Source organism: Microcaecilia unicolor, chromosome 6 (genome assembly GCF_901765095.1).
Source record: "Microcaecilia unicolor chromosome 6, aMicUni1.1, whole genome shotgun sequence".
NCBI classification, from domain to species: Eukaryota; Metazoa; Chordata; class Amphibia; order Gymnophiona; family Siphonopidae; genus Microcaecilia; species Microcaecilia unicolor.
In genome coordinates this window covers 17611792-17632482 of record NC_044036.1, presented here as the reverse complement: position 1 = coordinate 17632482, position 20691 = coordinate 17611792, and the positions used below count along the sequence as shown (strand labels likewise).

The 20691-nt window shown below is 46.3% G+C and overlaps 2 protein-coding genes across 2 annotated transcripts in view; one reads left to right on the top strand and one right to left on the bottom strand.

The window, feature by feature from the left end:
- LOC115471948 (cytochrome P450 4B1-like) overlaps window positions 1-779 on the top strand; it is a 106381-nt gene extending 105602 nt beyond the window's left edge. The window contains exon 12 of the mRNA XM_030205939.1: window positions 546-779. Within this exon, the coding sequence (XP_030061799.1) occupies window positions 546-711 (166 nt within the window). The 3' untranslated portion in view covers window positions 712-779. The remainder of the gene's footprint in view (window positions 1-545) is intronic.
- A 10886-nt stretch (window positions 780-11665) lies between these two features.
- The window catches only part of LOC115471579 (cytochrome P450 4B1-like), a 131318-nt gene continuing 122292 nt past the window's right edge, over window positions 11666-20691 (bottom strand). The window contains exons 11-12 of the mRNA XM_030205252.1: window positions 18848-18930; window positions 11666-12258 (exon numbers count right to left, since the gene is read on the bottom strand). Of these exons, the coding sequence (XP_030061112.1) occupies window positions 12090-12258; window positions 18848-18930 (252 nt within the window). The 3' untranslated portion in view covers window positions 11666-12089. The remainder of the gene's footprint in view (window positions 12259-18847; window positions 18931-20691) is intronic.

The following is a 20691-nucleotide window of genomic DNA, read 5'->3' as shown; positions in this document are numbered from 1 at the left end:
TTGTGCCCACCCACTTTGGGTTCAGGCCCACCCAAAACTGGCTGTCTGGCTACGCCACTGGATTAAGGACGGGTGTTGAAACTGAAGCAAAGTTGGAAAGGCCTGAACAGGAGTACAAATGGAGATAGGGAAGGCCATCATTGTGACAGATTTTAGGCAGTTTGAGTACATGTGGAGGGCAGTGGTGGGAAAAGGGCTGATGAGACAGGTACAAGACATAGAAGAGGTAGGAGTTGAGGTTGGGTTGCAGATGTTGGGATGAAATATAGATTTCATACATCCATCTACCCAAGTTGTACATATGTGTGTGAGGGCGAGGAGGGTAGGGCTCTGTATTTTGATCTGGCTCTTGTTTCTACTTAAGTGCCTGGGAGGTAAAATACAGAGGTGAAGAGTGAATTTGTTCACCAGTTGAACACCCAGTACATTTTAAATGCCCACTTTCACTTGTTCAAAGATTAAAGACCATCTTTTCAAAGTCTTGCTTATTGAGTGATTGGGGGCAGGGGTTTCATTTGCTTTTAACCTTTTCTCATCTGTCTCAGGAACTGCATCGGGCAAAACTTCGCCATGAACGAGATGAAAGTGGCCACTGCTCTGACCCTGCAGCGTTTCCAAGTCTCCCCTGATGAAACTCGCCCCCCTATCAAAATACCTCAGTTAGTAATGAAATCCATGAATGGTATCCACCTGTACTTAAAGAAAATTTAGTTGACCCACCAGTAGCTATTTGTAAATTGTATGCATGGGTATATCCGTTAAATAAATTTTTGCCATAATGTGATTGTTTCATTTCACAGACATCCATGATTTAAACAGAAAAAAATAGTGTAGCATTCAGCTTCTGAAAACAATATTTTTCAAAAAGATGCAAACTAGAGAATGACACGGGGACAAAGTTTGTCCCCGCCCCGTCACCGCAGGTTCTGTCCCCGCCCCATCCCCGTGGGCTCTGTCCTCATCTACAGAAGCCTTGAACACTTATGATTTTATATTTCTTTTTATTAAAGTATAAAAAGGAACAATATGCTGTGCAACTGTTGTCTACCCTTCCAATTAGAAAATGACACGGGGACAAAGTTTGTCCCCATCCCTGTGGGCTCTGTCCACATCCCTGTCCCTGTGGGATCTGTCCCCATCCCTGTGGCATCTGTCCCTGTCCCCCCCCCCCCCAATCCCCGTGTCATTCTCTAATGCAAACCCTCCATCTCTCTAACTCTGATGTACAAACACAGAAAATGAAAGTAGATAAAGACCACAGGGGCCATCTAGTCTGCCCATCCCCCAATGCAATTCAGCAGAGCCTGCCTGATCTCAGAGTTTACCTTGACCTCCTAAGTCCTAGCGCCTTTTAGAAGAAATTCACCCAAGGTGGACGGTATACAGCAAGAATAAGTCGAACAAAGGCAATAGACAATTACAGCAGTAAAAATATTCACGTAATAGTACATAGCATGATATTGTATGCACAATTTTAATAGATAGCATAAGGTATGACCAAAGGTAGAACACAGAAGGAATGGATCCTAAGGAGCTTAGCCGAGATTGGGTGGCAGAGCCAGCCGGTGGTGGGAGGCGAGGATAGTGCTGGGCAGACTTATACGGTCTGTGCCAGAGCCAGTGGTGGGAGGCGGGACTGGTGGTCTGGAGGCGGGGATAGTGCTGGGCAGACTTATACGGTCTGTGCCAGAGCCAGTGGTGGGAGGCGGGGCTGGTGGTTGGGAGGCAGGGATAGTGCTGGACAGACTTATACGGTCTGTGCCCTGAAAAGGACAGGTACAAATCAAAGTAGGGTATACACAAAAAGTAGCACATATGAGTTTGCCTTGTTGGGCAGACTGGATGGACCATGCAGGTCTTTTTCTGCCGTCATTTACTATGTTACTATGTTACAGTTAAGTTAGAATAGCAGGAGTTAAAATGATAAAGAGTCTTAAGTTAAAGAAAGTTGCATGGGAAGTCAAAACTGATAACTACAACTGAGTTGAAGAGCAACAAGAGGTATGGATTTAATCTGCCCTGGTGAATTCGTGGAATGGCCTCCCAGTGGAGACAATGGAGACGAACACTGTGTCTGAATTCAAGCAAGCCTGGGATAAGTACATAGGATCTCAGTGCTGTTTCGTGAGTCTTTGGGGCTCGACGTTATGTAATTGGTACAATCATGAACATTATTCCGATTTGATTACTGTATTGCCGTGTATGCTGGCTGTAAGGAGTAGCTGTTGAAAAAACTCCAAACAGCTGAAAATACTGCAGCCAGGTTCATATATAAAATCTCTCGTTTTCAAAGTGCCTCCCCCTTTATTAATCAAATTACACTGGCTTCCCATCAAAGCGAGAATCACCTTTAAATTATGTACCTTAAGCTTTCAAATTCTAAATGGCACAGCTCCAGACTGTATGGTACCATTAATAAACTTTCCTGAAAGAAACACTAAATACAAGGCAAGAAACTATCTCAGACTACACCTCCCAAATTGCCAAAAAGTGATCTACAAAACTGTCCACTCTGCAGACTTCACTTACCTAAGAACCAAACGGTGGAACTCCTGACCAACCAAAATAAGAAATATCCAGGAATATACCAGGAATATACTCAAATCATTCCCATTCAAACAAACCCTCACAAAGAACAATCATATCTCAAACAACTAATTATTATTTGAATTGGTTATTACTCCATTTACCATTAACTTTCTCTTTGCTTCATGTACAATTTCTCATTCATAATAGATTTTCTAAATGTTAAACATCCATAGTTATCCCAGTATGTTTATGATACTGTATTGTAAAATTGGATTCTTACAACAAATTACTTTCTTAAGCATTATTCTTTGTTATGCATCCTATACTGCTTATTGTAAGCCACATTGAACTCAAACTTGTTCAGGATAATGTGGGATATAAATGTCAGAAATAAATAAATAAATGTTTGAAACAGATGGCATGTTCGCAAACATTAAATGCTGATATATATTATATAGGTGCCCTTGTCGTGGACAAGATGCTGGGCTCGATGGACCCTTGGTCTTTTCCCAGTATGGCATTACTTATGTACTTATGTACTTATATATATTATAAGGTTATAACATTGTTCAAATAAATAGCACTTTGAACCAAAGAATCATGATATACTGGCCTTCTCAACCATTACTGATTCACGCTTATGAGGTAGTGGTTGTGAGGTGCAGGTATGCAGTAAAGGTGAAGGGCCACATGGCCAGTGTTGATGCTGACCAGCATTTGCCCTCAAAGCTGAGGCTGGGGGAGCTGAGATGCCGCCAGCATTTCATGGACTCATTGAGAGCACTTATCTTGTCCCACATCCCCTACATGGCAGTAACCATGAGGCTCATGACCTGGTGGAGGTGGGTGAAGGCTGGCAGCAGGCCCCTCCAAAGGAGGTCAAACTGCTGCTGTACTTCATTCACCCACCATGGCTCTGAGGCCTCATAGCCATCATGTCCATCTGGGTGGGATAAGTGGGACATTGGATGCAAGGGCACGCCAAGACCAGCAAGTCTGTGATCTGGCTCCTGCAGATATTTACCCCACTCCTTTGTTGATAGAGGTGTGCAGGGCCGGCATCAAGCCTCACAACCCCCCTCACCCTTGCCTCCCCTCCTCCTCATTGCCCTCTGACACTGGCTTCAGGAGGAGGGGAGCCTACAGATGCTGCAGTGGCTTGGGTGAGGTGGCCTGGCCCTTGAGGCTGGAGTCAAGGTGCCGCAGCTCGGACTCCATAACCCTCCTCCTCCTCCTTGCTGCCCTCTGTTACTGGCTCCAGAGGTGGAGGGGAGCCGCAAAATGGTTTTGAGGCTTGGGTGGGGTATCCTAGGCCTTGACAGCAGAATTGATTTTCTGCCAGGTACTTGTGACCTGGATTGCCCATTGCTGGAAGCAGGATACTGGGCCAGATGGACCATTTGTCTGACCCAGTATGGCTACTCTTATGTTCTTATGATGCCTAATGTAAGCACAGCAGAGAAGGGACAGGGGTTCTTCTTCGTTGAGGGACAGAGCCAGGACTGGTTTACACCAGGAGGCTGAATAAGCAGGATCAGAACTTGAGCAAATAAACTCCACACAATAACTCAGTACTTCCCTCCCCTTATCGTCTTGTCTGTCTGTATTATTTTTAGATTGTAAGCTCTATTGAGCAGGGACTATCTATGTCAGGTGTTCAGCGCTGCGTGCATCTGGTAGCGCTATACAAATGCTAATAATAATAATAATAACTCGTCGATTCAATCTTTACTAAAAATTTGCTTGAAGTTCACAGTATAACAAAACTAACTTGCATCACAACAGGATATTTCACCTGGGTTTTTTAACTTTATCCAAATATTCCTTCCTCACAAATGGTACTAAGTAGTTACCTTTGTGTTCGTGCAGCTCATACAAACATTGCATCTATTGTAAGGAGGTTGGAGGGTCTAAGCAGGTCAGGAGGAGGTATGCGGCCAGACTACATTCCCCACAAGGCCCTGAGCGAAGGGATCGGGGTGGTAGGTCCCAAAACCCGGTATGGCCTCCACGTGGAAGGGAGGGGGAAAAGGACTGGAGAGAGCAGCTGCGATGGCAGGCGAGGGCCAGAAGGGGGAGCAGGGATGACAAAGCTCAATACCCTTGGGTTAGAAATCAGTACAAGATTCCTTCCACCTGGGAGGGGGAGGAGGTCTCCAACCAACAGCCTAGCAGAGAAACAGAGTTAATGGAGTGCTTGGAGGAAGGAGAGTCTGTGGGGACCAGCACACCAGGTTTGGAGGAGCCGGTGGACATGGACTGTAATTGTACTTTGGGGCAGAGTTGCAGGGACTGAAGGCGGTGGGTGGTCACAGGAGTCAATTAGCTGTGTTGTGGGCGTTGTACTGCCATTCTGCAACCACCCAAGCGGAAAGACTCTTAAAACTGAAACCCAGGCTGTTGAACTGGAGAGAACTTGGATTTAAAGGGAAGTTTTTTTCTTGTTGCTTTATTTTGGGAAACTGAATGGGACTTTAACCCCTTGAACTGAGATTTTGTGGAGGAGGGGAAATAAACTGTTTGGAACTAAAAGCTGTGTTGTCTGGAAGGACTTTGTTTGTGGACTGCTGCAGGGAGCCTACCACCCCCTGAAGGTTTGCTACCGGGATTACAGTTATTACACTATGCAGTGCAGTTGTTAATGACACAGGCATGATAGTTATCAGTGCTGTTTACCTTACTCCTGCAGCAGGAAACCAGATAAAGGCAGTGGCGTTCCTAGGCGGGGATAGTGCAGGGCAGACTTATACGGTCTGTGCCCTGAAGAGCACAGGTACAAATCAAAGTAGGGTATACACAAAAAGCAGCAAATACGAGTTATTTTGTTGGGCAGACTGGATGGACCGTGCAGGTCTTTTTCTGCCGTCATCTACTATGTTACTATGTTAGGTGGGGGCGGACCACCCCGGGTGCATGCCGCTGGGGGGGTGCGCGCGCACCTGTCCTTCCTTCATTCCATGCTCCCTCTGCCCTGGAACAGGTTACTTCCTGTTCCGGGGCAGAGGGAGCATGGAACAAACGAAGGACAGGTGTGTGCGGCCCCCCCCCCCCCTCCAGCAGCGAGCACCCGGGGGGGTTCTTTCGTGGGGGGTGTCCTTTCGCCGGGGGGGAGGGTCACGCTGCATCCTGGGGGCGCTGCACCCGGAGGGCGGGGCACATTGGCGATCTGCCCCGGGTGTCAGCCCCCTTAGGAACGCCACTGGATAAAAGGCCTAAATGGTACTAGTCCAGATGTTAAAGGAGCTCAAGAAAGGTGTACTGTTGTTACCCCGTTCCTGAAGAGCACAGTCCTACTGTACCTGATGGTTGTAGCCATGGCGGATACCTCAAGACTGTGATTCAAGGAAGTGTAACACAATATAAACTAACCTCGTTCCTATAGCTCAAAAGCTATAGGAAGGAAAGAAACTAAGAATAAGATATTCCTTTAGATAAAATTAATACCCAAGGTAAGATGTTAAAACAATGAAGTTTTTATTGAGAACCAAAATTTTGAATGCCAAGTTTTTCTCAGAGCATAAACCACTTTTTCTGTTATGTTTGTGAGGTACTTTGTAGGAATTAAATATATAAATTTAACAACCTTTTAACAAAACTGTATCCCAAAATTCTGCTTAACAAATCCTTGAAGACACATCTCTTCAACAAAGCCTACAAAAGGAACCCTCAATGACACAAATCACCACCCAACTCATTCAAGTATCAAAATGCAACTCCTACACCACCCTATCTAACACCTACTTCTTTAATTCCTCATATATCTTCTGTTTATACTAATTGTATACAAGATCCTGTCATGACTATGTCATAACTACACTCTGTAAGCCACATTGAGCCTGCAAATAGGTGGGATAATGTGGGGTACAAATGTAATAAATAAATAATAACTGGATGGGTCACATGGCCTTTATCTGCTGTCATGTTTCTGTTTATAATATTTTACAGAACAAGAAATAATCTTTCCATTGTAAGACCCCTCACCATGAATCAGATAAGTATAACCCTTTCAGACCCAAAACTCTTTAAAATTTAACTCAATGCTTTAATTTTCAACCCACTTTTAACATAAGAATTGATTCTTTGTGTGTTATCTTATTCCCTTTGTTTTCAGGTACCAGTGTCCCAGTCTAAACTGCTGTAGTGTCTCTTTATTTATACCCGTGTCTTGTGTTGTGGTGGAAAACACTTAGCTGACACGCTTTCGGTTGGCACTTTAGTCTTTCTTGGACGTTGGGGCCAGTAGTCTGTGACCTTGCAACGTAGCTCAGATCTCTTCTTCTGTAGTGCAGGAACTTTATCTTCACCTGACCTTAACAAAATAATTGGAAGGAAAACCCTGTCTTTCCTCAGATCAGGATACCTTTAAGGAAATTATTAGCTTTTGAGCTAAATACTGTGGGGCACACTAACTAGAATTAAAAGAAAGTAAATATAAAACCCTACCTTTTCAAAACCTACACTGTGTTACTTTCCCTGTCACTAGTGAGGACCCCTTGTTGTCTCACTTCTTTTTGGCTGTCACAAGTTATACTTTCATACCTTTCACACTCTTTTCCTTATCTCACCAAATACAGCTTGTGTTCACCTTAGACTTATTCACAATTTCATAATCATGTTCCTCAGTCACCAAAGTGCAGACCAGTGGCGTAGCTACGTGGGGCCACAGGGGCCTGGGCCCCCCCTGTTTGTGGGTTTGTTCATATTGTATTGGGATGAGAGGATGAGACAGTATGTTTTTTTTTGTTGAGTTTTAGTTGAAATGCGTTTGCCCGTGAGTCCATGATATTCAAGCCGAGCTTGATTTCGTTGGTGATTTCTGTCAGATCACGTTTGTAAGGAATGTATATTGTGACATCGTCTGCATAGATGAAAGGGTTAAGGCCTTGGTTGGATAAGGATTCGGGTAGTGGGGTCATCATTAGGTTTGAAATGAAGTCCATGAAGTTGGTCTGGCCTTCGTTCCAATTACCTGGGGGTCTGTAAAACAAGACACAATTCACTTGATCGCGTAGGGTTTTGTTGTGGATTCTGATTGAGGCAATTTCAAGTTGAGGTGTTATGGACTTGGCAGTGGTTTCGGTGGTAAAGTGGGACTGATAGATTAGTGCTATGCCTCTCTGCCTCTCTCTTCTTTTCTGGTCCAGTGTGTGATTTTGTATCCTGGAGGGCACAGGTCTAGGATTATAGGGTCCTTTTGGTCATGGATCCAAGTTTCAGTGAGGAAGAGTAGATCGAGGTTTTCTGACATGATTCAATCTGTTAGTATTGCTGTTTTATTTACAGCGGATCTGGTGTTGACGTAGCACACTTGGATTGCTTGGAATAGGTCTTCTGTATTTGGTGTTAAGTGGACTTTTGTTAGTTGTCGTTTCTTTGTTGAGGTGAGTTTGTTTGGGCCCTTCTTTCCCTTCTGTTGTGGTTGTTCGCATGTAAGTGTTCTTCCTTTGTTTAGATTGTTAACAGTTTGGTGAGGTGTGGTGTATCTGATCAATCTATGATGATTGTGTAGTATGGGTATGATGTTGTTTTCTGCAAGTGGGGTGGTTAGTGTTAAGTGGATCAGTGTTAGGGAGTAGATTATTAGGAGTAGTTTGAGGGTATTCATTATGGTATATATTTCCTGTGGTTTCTATTAAGACCATGTTGCCCCAATCTGCTCTCCTCACAAGCCTGCCTTCTCTGGTTGATCAAATTTAGTGCAAAAGGCTCCTTCTCAGGCACGCCCATCCTGCTGAAGGTGTCTTCAGTTCACTAGCAATTATTCAGTTTTTACGTTGGTTTTACTGTCAGGCCTTTCAAGCCTTGTCACTTGTAAAGTCTCAATATCTTGAAATATAATAGGCACTTTACTTATGGTCTGGTGATTGGACACGTTGCCCAGGGCACAGAGACTTCGCAACCTGGGAGCTGTGTCTATGTTGGAGGTAGACACTAGAGGGGGGGGGGGGGCAGCAGTCTCAGGCTGCCGCTACTGCTTTGCTCTGAGCCCCTCAGATCCTGTCTCCAGGGCCTCCGTCACGTTGCCCCTTCTCTTGTCGCTGCTGCTGTGCTGTGGTCTCGGTGCTGTCGACTGAGTCCTTGGCGGCCTCGACGGTTCCCTCACGCATCCATAACTCCCATGCTTCTGAGGCAGCTCCACTGGACAGTGCTGCTCTTTCCTGCTGCTGTCTGAGGAACCAGCGGGCGGGCGAGGAGGCAGAGCCGGGCGCACGACCACTTCCACAGAGCCCATGCTGTCCCCCGTGGGAGAGGCTCGATCGTCTCTCCCTTCTCTGGGTGGGCGGGTGGGTGAGGAGGCAGAGTCGGGCACATGGTCGCTGTTCCCCGAGCCTGTTGCGGTCCCCCGTGGGGAGAGGTTCGGATGTCTCTCCCTGCTCCGAGGGTGGCAGCAGTGCCATTCGCCTGACCCGCACGGGCTCCCCGAGCGCCGTCTGCTGCCTCATGCGGTTCTCCCATTTTGCCTGGTATTGATGCCAGGTTCATTGGTCATCAGGGCCTATGGGGGAGGGCTGGACCTTACATAGAAAAGGGGAAAACATGAAATTAATTCAGCTCCTGACTTTTACCTTAATTTATATACAAGTGTGCATACTTCTACAACTAACAATATGCCTCAGTTTCAGGACTGTGGGGCCTCCTAATTTACACTGGTCCAAGTTCTCTGATTCTCTGAAAAGCCTTAACTGGTCATAATTTCCTGGAACCTTTTTTTTTTAACAAATTACCATCACATTGGCCACCTTCTGGTGTTCAAGCACTGCAGCTAATTATAATGATAGGTTTCATGTTTGAGCTCTTTCAAAATTCTGGATTGTCTACCATCAGATCCTGCTGATTTGTCACTCTTTAGTTTGTCAATTTGAACATCATCTTAGGGAACCAAATAGATGAGATAAATGACATGAATACAGATCCTGTACATAACCCCTCCAGCTAAGGTATTTAATTTCAAAGTCTGGTGGGGGAGCATAGGGGTGGACGGTAGTACAGGGGGTGGCAGAACAGGGAGAGGAAATGCATGTTTACCCAACCTACCCATTAGCTCACCCAAAAATTGACTTCTGGCTATGCACTGATTTTATAGATCACACATTAAGGGCCCTGTTTACTAAGGCGCACTAGCGTTTTTAGCGCACACTAAAAGCTAGAGACACCCATAGGAATATATCGGTGTTTTTAGCGTTTAGCGCATGCTAAAAATTCTAGTGCGCCCTTAGCACAGCTTAGTAAACTGGGTCCTAAATTGATTGCACTCGTTTTTGGAAGACTGATGAGACTGTGTATTCCATCCTTTAGCCCCCACAGGGAGGGAAAGCACTACAGCCCCAACAGCTGGAAAAATAAGAAAGAGAACTTAGGGTAGGCTAGTAATCTGCCCATTTGTCCGGATATCTGGACAAACGGGCAGATTGGCAAAACCCGCCCAGTTGCCTGGACATGTCCTCAAAAACAGGACATATCCGGGTAAATCCGGATAGGCGCAGCCAGTAAATTACCTTTATTAGTATCTCACAGAGCCAAAAATACAAACAATAGTTCTCTTCCCTGGAGCAGGTTCTCAGTCAGCAATTCGCATCCTGAAAGACATGGGACTGCTCAGCTAACACCTCCCGGACATCACATATATACTGTGGCAAATTACATTTCTCATAAATCATGTGATTTCCCCTAAACTGGAATCAGAAAGTAGCCTATACCATATATGGATATTCTGCACGTGAACAGTCGGTGGCCACTGGCTAATTAGCTTATGAGTTCTGTGGCAGTTCTGCATGCACAGCCAGAACAATACCCTTGTGTCCTCTCTCTGTCTATCTTCCCAAATGAAACATTCTGGACACGTTAGGCTCACACTGTGTCCTCAGCCTGTCAGCAACTGCCAAGGTTACATCCACCTTATATGAAAAACATACTCAGCAGAAAACAAATGTTATGAAGTGTCAGTTCTTAGCTCCTGAAAAAGCAATGATTGTTACACAAGATGCTGAGTGTCACGTTTTCAAAGCTGGAACTAGGTTTGTGAGCTCTTGGGCCACTGCCGAGGAGCGGCAGTGGCAGGCAAAACCACCCCACACCGGAGACTAGGCTGGCACAGAACTAGAACCCCAGACTGGAGTTGCAGCAGAGGCAAACAAGCTGGAACAAGCAGAGCAGGCACACTTCACCTGCACTTGGCCGCTTTTCACCAGGAGTTGAGCTCCTGGCTGCAGGTGGCCGGCAGGACTTACTGGGCAAGGCAGGACTGGATATCCACTAGGCTGAACCACGACTGAGGGCCAGAGGGGAAAGGAACATACAGAGGCAGCAGGCAAGGAAGGGAAAGCTAAAGGGCAGGACTGAAAGCTGCAAGCAGCCACAAAACAGGGAACAAAACACTGATAAACAAGACACAGAACTGAAAGCTGCAGAACAGCCACTAAAGACACAAACAGACAAGGACTAGACACAGAACAGAAGAGTAAACCAAAGGACAAGCCGGGTCTGGGCAGGCAGCAGACAGAAGAGAAAACCAGGATACTAGCGGGGTCAGAGCAGGCAGTAGAGAAAACCAGGAAACAAGCCGGGTCTGGGCAGACAGCAGAATCAGGCAAGAAACTAAAACAAGAAACTAGACTAGGCAGATGTGCACAGAGCACCAACATACCAGGGACCTTAGACGATGCAAAGGCAGAGAATTCCCAACTGACTAATAAACCCAGCAGCAGCTGAGGGTCAGCTGCAGCAATCACCAGGCAACTATGGGTGCTGTGTAGATTCAATCCAAGCAAGCAAGTCTGGCAGCCCGGAAGATCCGGACCGGAGTGTGCTGAAATCTGGAACAGGTGATAGTCCATAGCAGCCACCGGTTCTGGCCACCAGAGGGCAAGGTGAGCACAGACGTAACACTGAGTTAGTAGGCTAACATGTGAGAACCAAACTTGACAGTACAGGCCTTAGGCCTAGCCCTTAGTAACAGGCCAAGCATAGGAAGGCACATAAAGGACTGAGTTGTAATCAGCCTGGATTTTTTTTTTGTTACATTTGTACCCCGCGCTTTCCCACTCATGGCAGGCTCAATGCGGCTTCTCCAAATCCTCGTCCTTTATTTAGTCAGGTACCTCTGGGCTCTCCAGTACCTGAAAAATGCCATTGAATATAGACTCCATAATCTGAATTTTTATTCCAATTTCCTGTGCAGTAATATTTAAATTTTCTACAATGCTCAAATACCTATGTTTAAAAACCTGCCAGGATTAGTCTTCCAAACATGGACTTGAATCAGAAAAAACACAGCAATTCTTTGGGTAAGTTAGATTCCCTGGAACCAGGAACATATGTTGTTTAAAGTTAATGATACAGAATTTAAACATAAGTAAAGAATCTTGGCAAAAACAATTGATTCATCTTCAACTCTGGAAAGTCAAGCAGTTCAAAACTGATCACACTTTTCTCCACATGGTGCCTTGGGTATACAGAACAGCCTGCTATATGGTAACAGATTTATTTAAAAAGAAATAAACTAACAGTTTCTTATTTAAAAAAAAAAATCCATTCCCAGCTTGTGTGTTGTGTCTTCTGTGTTAGGATATCTTTTTTAAATACACATGGATGCCATTCTTGGACCGCAGGACCAGCTGAGGTATTTTGATAGGGGGTTGAGTTTCATCTGGGGAGAACCGGAAGCGTCGCAGGGTCAGAGCAGTGGCCACTTTCATCTCGTTCATGGCGAAGTTCTGTCCGATGCAGTTCCTGAGACACAAGATTAGAAATATTGTCTTTAGTGAAAGCATAAAAGCATTACAGTCAGTGGGGTAGCCAAGGGTGGGCTTGGGTGGGCCCAGGCCCATCCACTTTGAGCTCAGGCCCACCAGTAGCAGCACACCTATGATGTGGCTGGCAGAGATTCCCAAGCTGAAAACTCCCAACAACTGTCCCTCCTGCATGCCATATAAACAGCAGATTTTCGCCTGCAGGAAGCAGCGACTGATACATACTGCTAACACCGGCTCCAAAGCCTTTCCCTCTGACTTATTCCCACCTAAGCAGAAACAGGAAGCTGCATCAGTGGGAAGGATGTGGAGCCAACATGAGTACTGTGTATTAGTTGCTGCTTACTGCTGGTGAAAATCTGCTATTTAAAAGGTGTGCAGGAGAGGGGGGATATTTGAGAGACCATATGGCATGCAGGCGAGAGAAGGAGAGACCAAATCACCTGTGGGATGGGGTGGGGTTCTTCTGCCCACCCATCTTGGGCCCAGGCCCATCCAAGATTGGGTGTCTGGCTACGCCCCTGATCACAGTGCTCTCCAGCTCTGAGAGTCTATGGCCTCACTTACAGCCCAGAACTAAAATAATCAAGGAACGTAAGACCTTTGAAGTTAAGATGATGAAATGTTTTGACACAAAAGAAGTCTGAACAAAGGTCTGGGTTTCATATCACATTATAAACCAGAAAACTATGCTGCTTTGTCACCCTCTGATCACCCATTCATCACCTCCTGTTCCTTACTCCCCTCCCATCCCCTACCATGAGACTGCAATTGGAATGATCTTATGCTTCACTTATATAATTCTGATATTTACCAGACTTTACTCATTTCTGACTCAAAAAAAAAATTATTGCCTTCAATACAGAGAAATAAATCTTAATTCATTTTTTAACTATTTATTAGTCCTGAACAGTGGCGTAGCTAGGTGGGGCCATGGGGGCCTGGGCCCCCCCCCCCCCAAATTTGCTCTGGGCTCCTGGTTCGCTGGCGGGGGTCCCTAACCTCCACCAGCTGAAGACTTTTTCTAGCGCTGGTCTGCAGTGCTGCTGCTGCATTGCCCGCGTCTCTCTTCTCTTCATGTCGGACACGCTCCTTTTAGTGAAATTGAGCGATGCGGCGGTAGCGGAGACCAGCACTGGACGAAGTCTTCAGCTGGTGGGGGTTCGGGACCCCAACCAGCCAAGGTATTTGCTACGGTGGTGGGTGGTGGAGGAGACAGAGGGGGGGGGGGGGGCAGCAGCGGCAACAAAAATGTGCCCCCCCTCACACCTTGGGCTCTAGCCCTCTCCCTTCAGGTCTGGCTGTGGCCCTGGTCCTGAACTAAGGGAGCCTTTTTACTAAGGTGCGCTAAAAGTTTTGGCTCGTACTGAAAATCAGCTGGCGCTAAATGCTGAGAAATGCTGAGACACCTCCAGACTTCGCGCCTTCTGTCGTGCTGCACCCTACGCCTGGAATAAACGTCCTGAGCCCCTACGTCTTGCCCCATCCTTGGCCACCTTTAAATCTAGACTGAAAACCCACCTCTTTAACATTGCTTTTGACTCGTAACTACTTATAACCGCTCGCCTCCACCTACCCTCCTCTCTTCCTTCCCGTTCACATTAATTGATTTGATTTGCTTACTTTATTTTTTGTCTATTACATTGTAAGCTCTTTGAGCAGGGACTGTCTTTTCATGTATGGTGTACAGCGCTGCGTATGCCTTGTAGTGCTATAGAAGTGATAAATAGTAGTAGTAGTAGTCTCTTGTAACCAGAGCTAATATTGTGATGTCATAATGCCTCAGGCCACCAATAAGAGCCAACCTCATCAGTGATGTCACAAGGGCTTGATTGTCCTATACTTGGCTTACTTTTATTACATAGCTCTTTGAGCAGGGACTGTCTTTCTTCTATGTTTGTGCAGCGCTGCGTAAGCCTTGTAGCGCTATAGAAATGCTAAATAGTAGTAGTAGTAGTAGTAGGCGCAACCTAAAAACGCTAGCGCACCTTAGTATAAAACCCCTTAAGCCATGCCTACAGATTCTGAATTCTTTCAGTATCCACCCTGTGTGCAATACTACTTGAAGTTCACCCAAAAGGTACTAGAAATGATAACGCTATGATTTGTAAAATGGTATCGTGATCAAGTATCGTACTTGAAAACAGCCATTGCATCATCAGGCAGACGTCAGTGGCAAGAATGCTGTAAAGCACGCTACCAGAACCCTCATCCACATTCTCATCATCTCTCGCTTGGACTACTGCAACTTGCTTCTCACAGGTCTTCCACTCAGCCATCTCTCTCCTCTTCAATCTGTTCAAAATTCTGCTGCAAGGTTAATATTTCGCCAAAGTCGCTATGCCCATATCAGCCCTCTTCTGAAGTCACTGCACTGGCTCCCTATCCGTTTCCGTATACAGTTCAAGTTCCTCTTATTAACCTATAAGTGCATTCACTCTGCTGCCCCTCACTACCTCTCCGGCCTCATCTCTCCCTACACTCCTTCCTAGGAACTCCGTTCACTAGGCAAATCTCTCCTAATTGCACCCTTCTCCTCCATCGCTAACTCCAGACTCCGTTCCTTTTATCTCGCCGCACCTTATGCCTGGAATAAACTTCCTGAGCCATTACGTCAACCTCCATCCCTGGCCGCCTTCAAATCTGGGCTAAAGGCCTACCTGTTTGATGCTGCTTTCAATTCCTAACTTGTCACCTGCTCGTAACCTTTATCTTGTCTTCCTCTCTTCAATAGTCCCTTTTCCCTATTTGTCCTGTCTGTCTGTCCTGATTTAGATTGTAAGCTCTTTTGAGCAGGGACTGTCTTTTTCTTCATGTTCAATTGTGAAGCGCTGAGTACGACTGATAGCGCTATAGAAATGATTTGTAGTAGTAGTAAAGATGTCTCATGAGATCACAATGACGAACTTAGTTATGTTGAGAAATACGCGTACGCGTCTACTCATGCCAAAATGAAGTTACTGCCCAGCTACCGTGTGGCTCTTGTAGTAATTTCATTTATTGTGCGTGTCTGAAAAATAATTTTTATTTTCAGACCCGCATATCGGACACGGGCCAAGTGGCATTTGACGTGTGTAGGTCATTACCTCCCGGTTACCACATCAGTCTTTACTGCTAGGTCAATGGCTGGTGGTAAGGTCTCAGACCCAAAATGGACGCGTGGCAATTTTTGATCTTGCCGCACGTCCATTTTCGGCAAAAACTTTAAAAAGGCCTTTTTTTACAGGCGCGCTGAAAAATGGATCGGCACGCACCCAAAACCCGCGCCTACACTACCGCAAGCTATTTTTCAGCGCACCATAGTAAAAGGACCCCACAATGAATGTAGGCACCTTGTCTTTGAAAAGTTGCTTGTTTTAAGAGAGTCTAAAAGTTCATGTGTATTTTTCCTGTCAAGTGTCCCACTTAAAATTTACACTACTGTACTCGAGGATAGTTAAAATCCTCCTCCTCAGCATTTTAGCTTCTCTCTCTTCCTTATCTATGGGGGAAGAAGTGACTGTGTGTAGGGTTACCATATTTTGTCCCCCAAAAAGGAGGACACATGCCCCGCCCCCTTTCACACCCTGCTCACCCCCCTTTCATGCCCTCGCTCCACCCCCTTTCACCCCCTCACTCCACCCCTGTCACATTTTCCCCTCCCCCCTGTCACACACCCCGTCACCCCCCTCCCCTTACCTTACTACTGCCCTGGTGGTCTAGTGACCTCTTCGGGGCAGGAAACAGCCTCCTCTTTCCTGCCCGGTTTTCCTGATCTTGAGTGGTAGAGAATTCCAGAAAGAAACCGCTTGGTACGAAAATAAGGATGACAGAAATCTGGCCAATCTAACTCCCTTCATAGTAGGATAGTTCAATAAAACTTGATTTCTCAAGCGATGGGAATTAAGACCTAGCAATGAGTGGAAGAGTGGCCTAGTGGTTAGGGTGGTGGACTTTGGTCCTGGGGAACTGAGGAACTGAGTTCGATTCCTGGCACAGGCAGCTCCTTGTGACTCTGAGCAAGTCACTTAACCCTCCATTGCCTGCCGCATTGAGCCTGCCATGAGTGGGAAAGCGCAGGGTACAAATGTAACAAAAATAAAATAGATGCTATTGGAGATTCTACATGGAATGTTGCTATTCCACTAGCAACATTCCATGTAGAAGGCTGTGCAGGCTTCTGTTTCTGTGAGTCTGACGTCCTGCACGGCCACATTGGTGATCTGCAAGGGCCGACTTCTACATGGAATGTTGCTAGTGGAATAGCAATATTCCATGTAGAATCTCAAATAGTAGCAACAGTGGAGGAGTGGCCTAGTGGTTAGGGTGGTGGACTTTGGTCCTGGGGAACTGAGGAACTGAGTTCGATTCCCGGCACAGGCAGCTCCTTGTGACTCTGAGCAAGTCACTTAACCCTCCATTGCCTGCCGCATTGAGCCTGCCATGAGTGGGAAAGCGCGGGGTACAAATGTAACAAAAATTAACCAAGGGATGCCGTTCTTGTATCCATGGAGGAAACCAGCTATCTTCTATGGCAAAGCTTCTCAAATCTGTCCTGGCAACCCCACAGCCGATCATTTTCAGGATATCAAAAATCAAGAGTGCGACAGACTAAAAGGCTCCCGGCTACAGAAAAGTCAGCGGGAAACGATCTAGTATATCCCTGGTGAGAAGGAAGTGGATTATCGCCTAACTTATGCAGCAGGTATGTTAGATTGTAAGCTCTTTGAGCAGGGAATGTCTTTCTTCTATGTTTGTGCAGCGCTGCGTATGCCTTGTAGCGCTATATAAATGCTAAATAGTAGTAGTAGTAGTAGTATGTGCATCTACTAACTTAGGAATCCTTTTACTAAGCCATGGTAAAAAGTGGCCTGCGGTAGTGTAGGCGCATGTATTGGGCACGCGCCGGGCCAGTTTTTACTGCATCTACAAAAAAAATGACTTTTTAAAAATGGGACAGGAAAAGGAGGGCCTGCGATAAAAATGAAACCAGCACGTGCCCAAAACCAGCCTGAGTCCTTAACGCCACCCGTTGATTTAGCAGTAAAGGCTCACGTGCTACATGCGCAGTGACTGGGCGGCATGCGCCAAGTGCCAATTACCGCCGGAACTGGCGTGCGTAGGAGGAAATAAATAATTCATCCACGTGTTATGGGTGCACGCCAAACCTGAAATTACTGCCTGGAGGGCGTGCTGGCCTGGTGCTAGCCACGCGCTGCAGACGTGTGTATAGCCTACCACAGCTTAGTAAAGGGGCCCCTTAATACATTTTTGTGACAAGCTTTCAAAGGCAGAACTTTCTTCGAGTCTTTAAGGAGGTCTTTTACTAAAGCCGCGGTAGCGTTTTTAGCTCATGGTATCAATAGAAATCAAACAAAATAAAACATGGAAAAGAAAATAAGATGATACCTTTTTTATTGGACATAACTTAATACATTTCTTGATTAGCTTTCGAAGGTTGCCCTTCTTCCTCAGATCGGAAATAAGCAAATGTGCTAGCTGACAGTGTATATAAGTGAAAACATTCAAGCATTACTATGACAGTAAAATAGATACCATTGGAGATTCTAGATGGAATGTTGCTACTACTGGAGATTCTACATGGAATGTTGCTATTCCACTAGCAACATTCCATGTAGAAGTCGGCCCTTGCAGATCACCAATGTGGCCGCGCAGGCTTCTGCTTCTGTGAGTCTGACGTCCTGCAGGACGTCAGACTCACAGAAACAGAAGCCTGCGCAGCCTTCTACATGGAATGTTGCTAGTGGAATAGCAACATTCCATGTAGAATCTCCAAAAGTAGCAACATTCCATGTAGAATCTCCAATGGTAGCAACATTCCATGTAGAATCTCCAATGGTATCTATTTTACTGTCATAGTAATGCTTGAATGTTTTCACTTATATACACTGTCAGCTAGCACATTTGCTTATTTCCGATCTGAGGAAGAAGGGCGACCTTCGAAAGCTAATCAAGAAATGTATTAAGTTATGTCCAATAAAAAAGGTATCATCTTATTTTCTTTTCAATGTTTTATTTTGTTTGATTTCTATTGATAACCTTAAGAGTGGGCTAACACGGCTACCACACTCCTTAGCTCACGGTAGAAATCAACTGGCGGTAAATGCTAAGAAGCTCATCAGCGTTTGCCGCCAGCTGATTTCTACCGCGAGCTAAAAACACGACAGCGGCTTAGTAAACGACCCCCTAAAACAATCCAGGAATATAAGGCATTTGAAGCTAAGTTGAACAACTATTTTGACATCTATAAAACAAAAAAATTATACTGCTTTGTCACCTGATTACCCACCAGCCTCTTCCTATATTGAGATTGATGTTATCATCTTTTGCTCATACCTGGCCTAAAGGAGGAGGTTCTGCCTTCAAAAAATGTATTGGGTTAGTTCAATAAAAAGGTGTCACTTTATTTTCCTGGCTTTTGTTTTATTTCTATTTATTATCGTACATCTGTATATAGTGGAGACCTAGCATTTCCAACTTTATCTCATGCACATTCCTTGGGCCACTGGGATAGGTTTACGAAGCCTGGTCCTGTGCCGTTTAGATTATAAAAGAGCTATGAACAGTACCTGGGTCCAGCTGCAAACGGCACAAAAGCATAAGCATGTCTGGAAGCGCTATTCTCTGCTGAAAACCTGTACGGGTCAAACACCTGCAACAGAAGAGAACAATTGTGGAGGTCACCTATGAGTATATTACACAGATATTTCAAAACTGCCAACTCTAAAGTAGATAGCACTGTCCTTCCACAATAAACAAAGGGCCCAATATTCAAAATATTTAGGGGCCCTTTTACTAAACCGCGTACGCAGGGCCGCCGAGAGACTGGGCCAGGCCCGGGGCAAGGCCGCACCCAGGGCCCTGCCCCCGCCGCTCCCCCCTCCACCTCCCCCTGCCCCCTCCGTCCGCCACCGGGCCGGGCCCCCTACATTGAAATCACAGCGCCTCTCACCTCCGTGTGAAAGCGCTGCAGGCAGCAGGACAGCAGATCGCCTCCCTTCGGGCCTCCTTCCCTCCCTGTGTCCCGCCCTCGGGAAAGTTACGTCAGACCAGGGCGGCACACAGGGAGGGAAGGAGGCCCGAAGGGAGGCGATCTGCTGCCCTGCTGCCTGCAGCGCTTTCACACAGAGGTGAGAGGCGCTGTGATTTCAATGCAGGGGGCCCGGCCCCCGGGAATTTTGTCCCCCTTGCCCCCCCTCTCGGCGGCTATGCGTGTAGGCGCGTCCTACACACGTCAATTTTGAACTACCACCCGGCTACCACGTAGCCCAGGTGGTAATTTCATTTTTTATGCACGTCCACTAAGCACGCTAGACATTTGCTGGCATGCGGCACTAACCAGGCGGTAATCGGCATTTTAACCGCGTAGACCATTACTGCCCGGTTAACGCATGAGACCTTGCTGCTAGGTCAATGGGTGGCGGTAAGGTCTCGGGCCCAATGCATGCCAATTTTTATTTGTTGCACATCCATTTTCGGCCAAAAATAAAAAGGCCTTTTTTGCAGGCGTGCTGAAAAATAGACCTGTGTGCGTCCAATACAACATGTCTACACCAGCGCAGGCCATTTTTTGGTGCACCTTAGTAAAAGGTAAATTTGGGGCCCTCTTACTAAACTGCGGTAAGCGCTAATGCGCCCTTACCGCAGCTTAAAATGGCTACTTTTTGTACTCTGCTTTGATGGCTACCCTTAAGCGTTTAAGTGCGAATCTCTCTCATGAATATTCATTGTGGGTATCCTGAAAACCTGACTGGCTGGGGTGCCTCTGGGACTAGGTTTGGGAACCACTGAATTAAATAAACCTGAACCTTACAGCGGGACACACTCAGGCGTCCTGCGGTAAAGGTTCCAAATGAATGCAAGCTGCCCATGTGCTAAAAAAATTATTCTAACATTTTTGTTGAAGGGGGCGGAGATAGTGGACATTCCTGTGCTATTCAGAGCAGCTACATTATTGCACGCTAACTAGTTAGCCCAGGATTAGCTCGTGAGACCTAACCTTCTACAAAATAGGTATTGGTACGTGCACACATGCTAATTTCTTTTATAACTAGCCGTTAAACCCGTAACAACGGGCTAGTTTTTTGTTTTCCTATGGCCTCCCCCCGTCCACCAACCCTGCTCTCTCCCCTGCCCTCCCCCCATGTCCAGCAACCCTCCTCTCCCCCCTCCCATCCGCTCTATCCACCCGTGTCCATCAACTATTCTCTCCCCTACCTTCCATCCTCGGGCTCCCATCCACCGCAATTGTGACCTCCTGTGCCCTGCCGTCCCCGCCACCACCTTTGCCCCCTGGCGTCGCCCCCCCTCTTTCCGCCGTCGTCGTGTCGTCAGTTCTCCATTGCTGCATCTGTTTCCCTCAGTTCCGCCCCCTCCTTCCCTCCCTGCTCCCTCCTCCTCCGATTTCCACGCC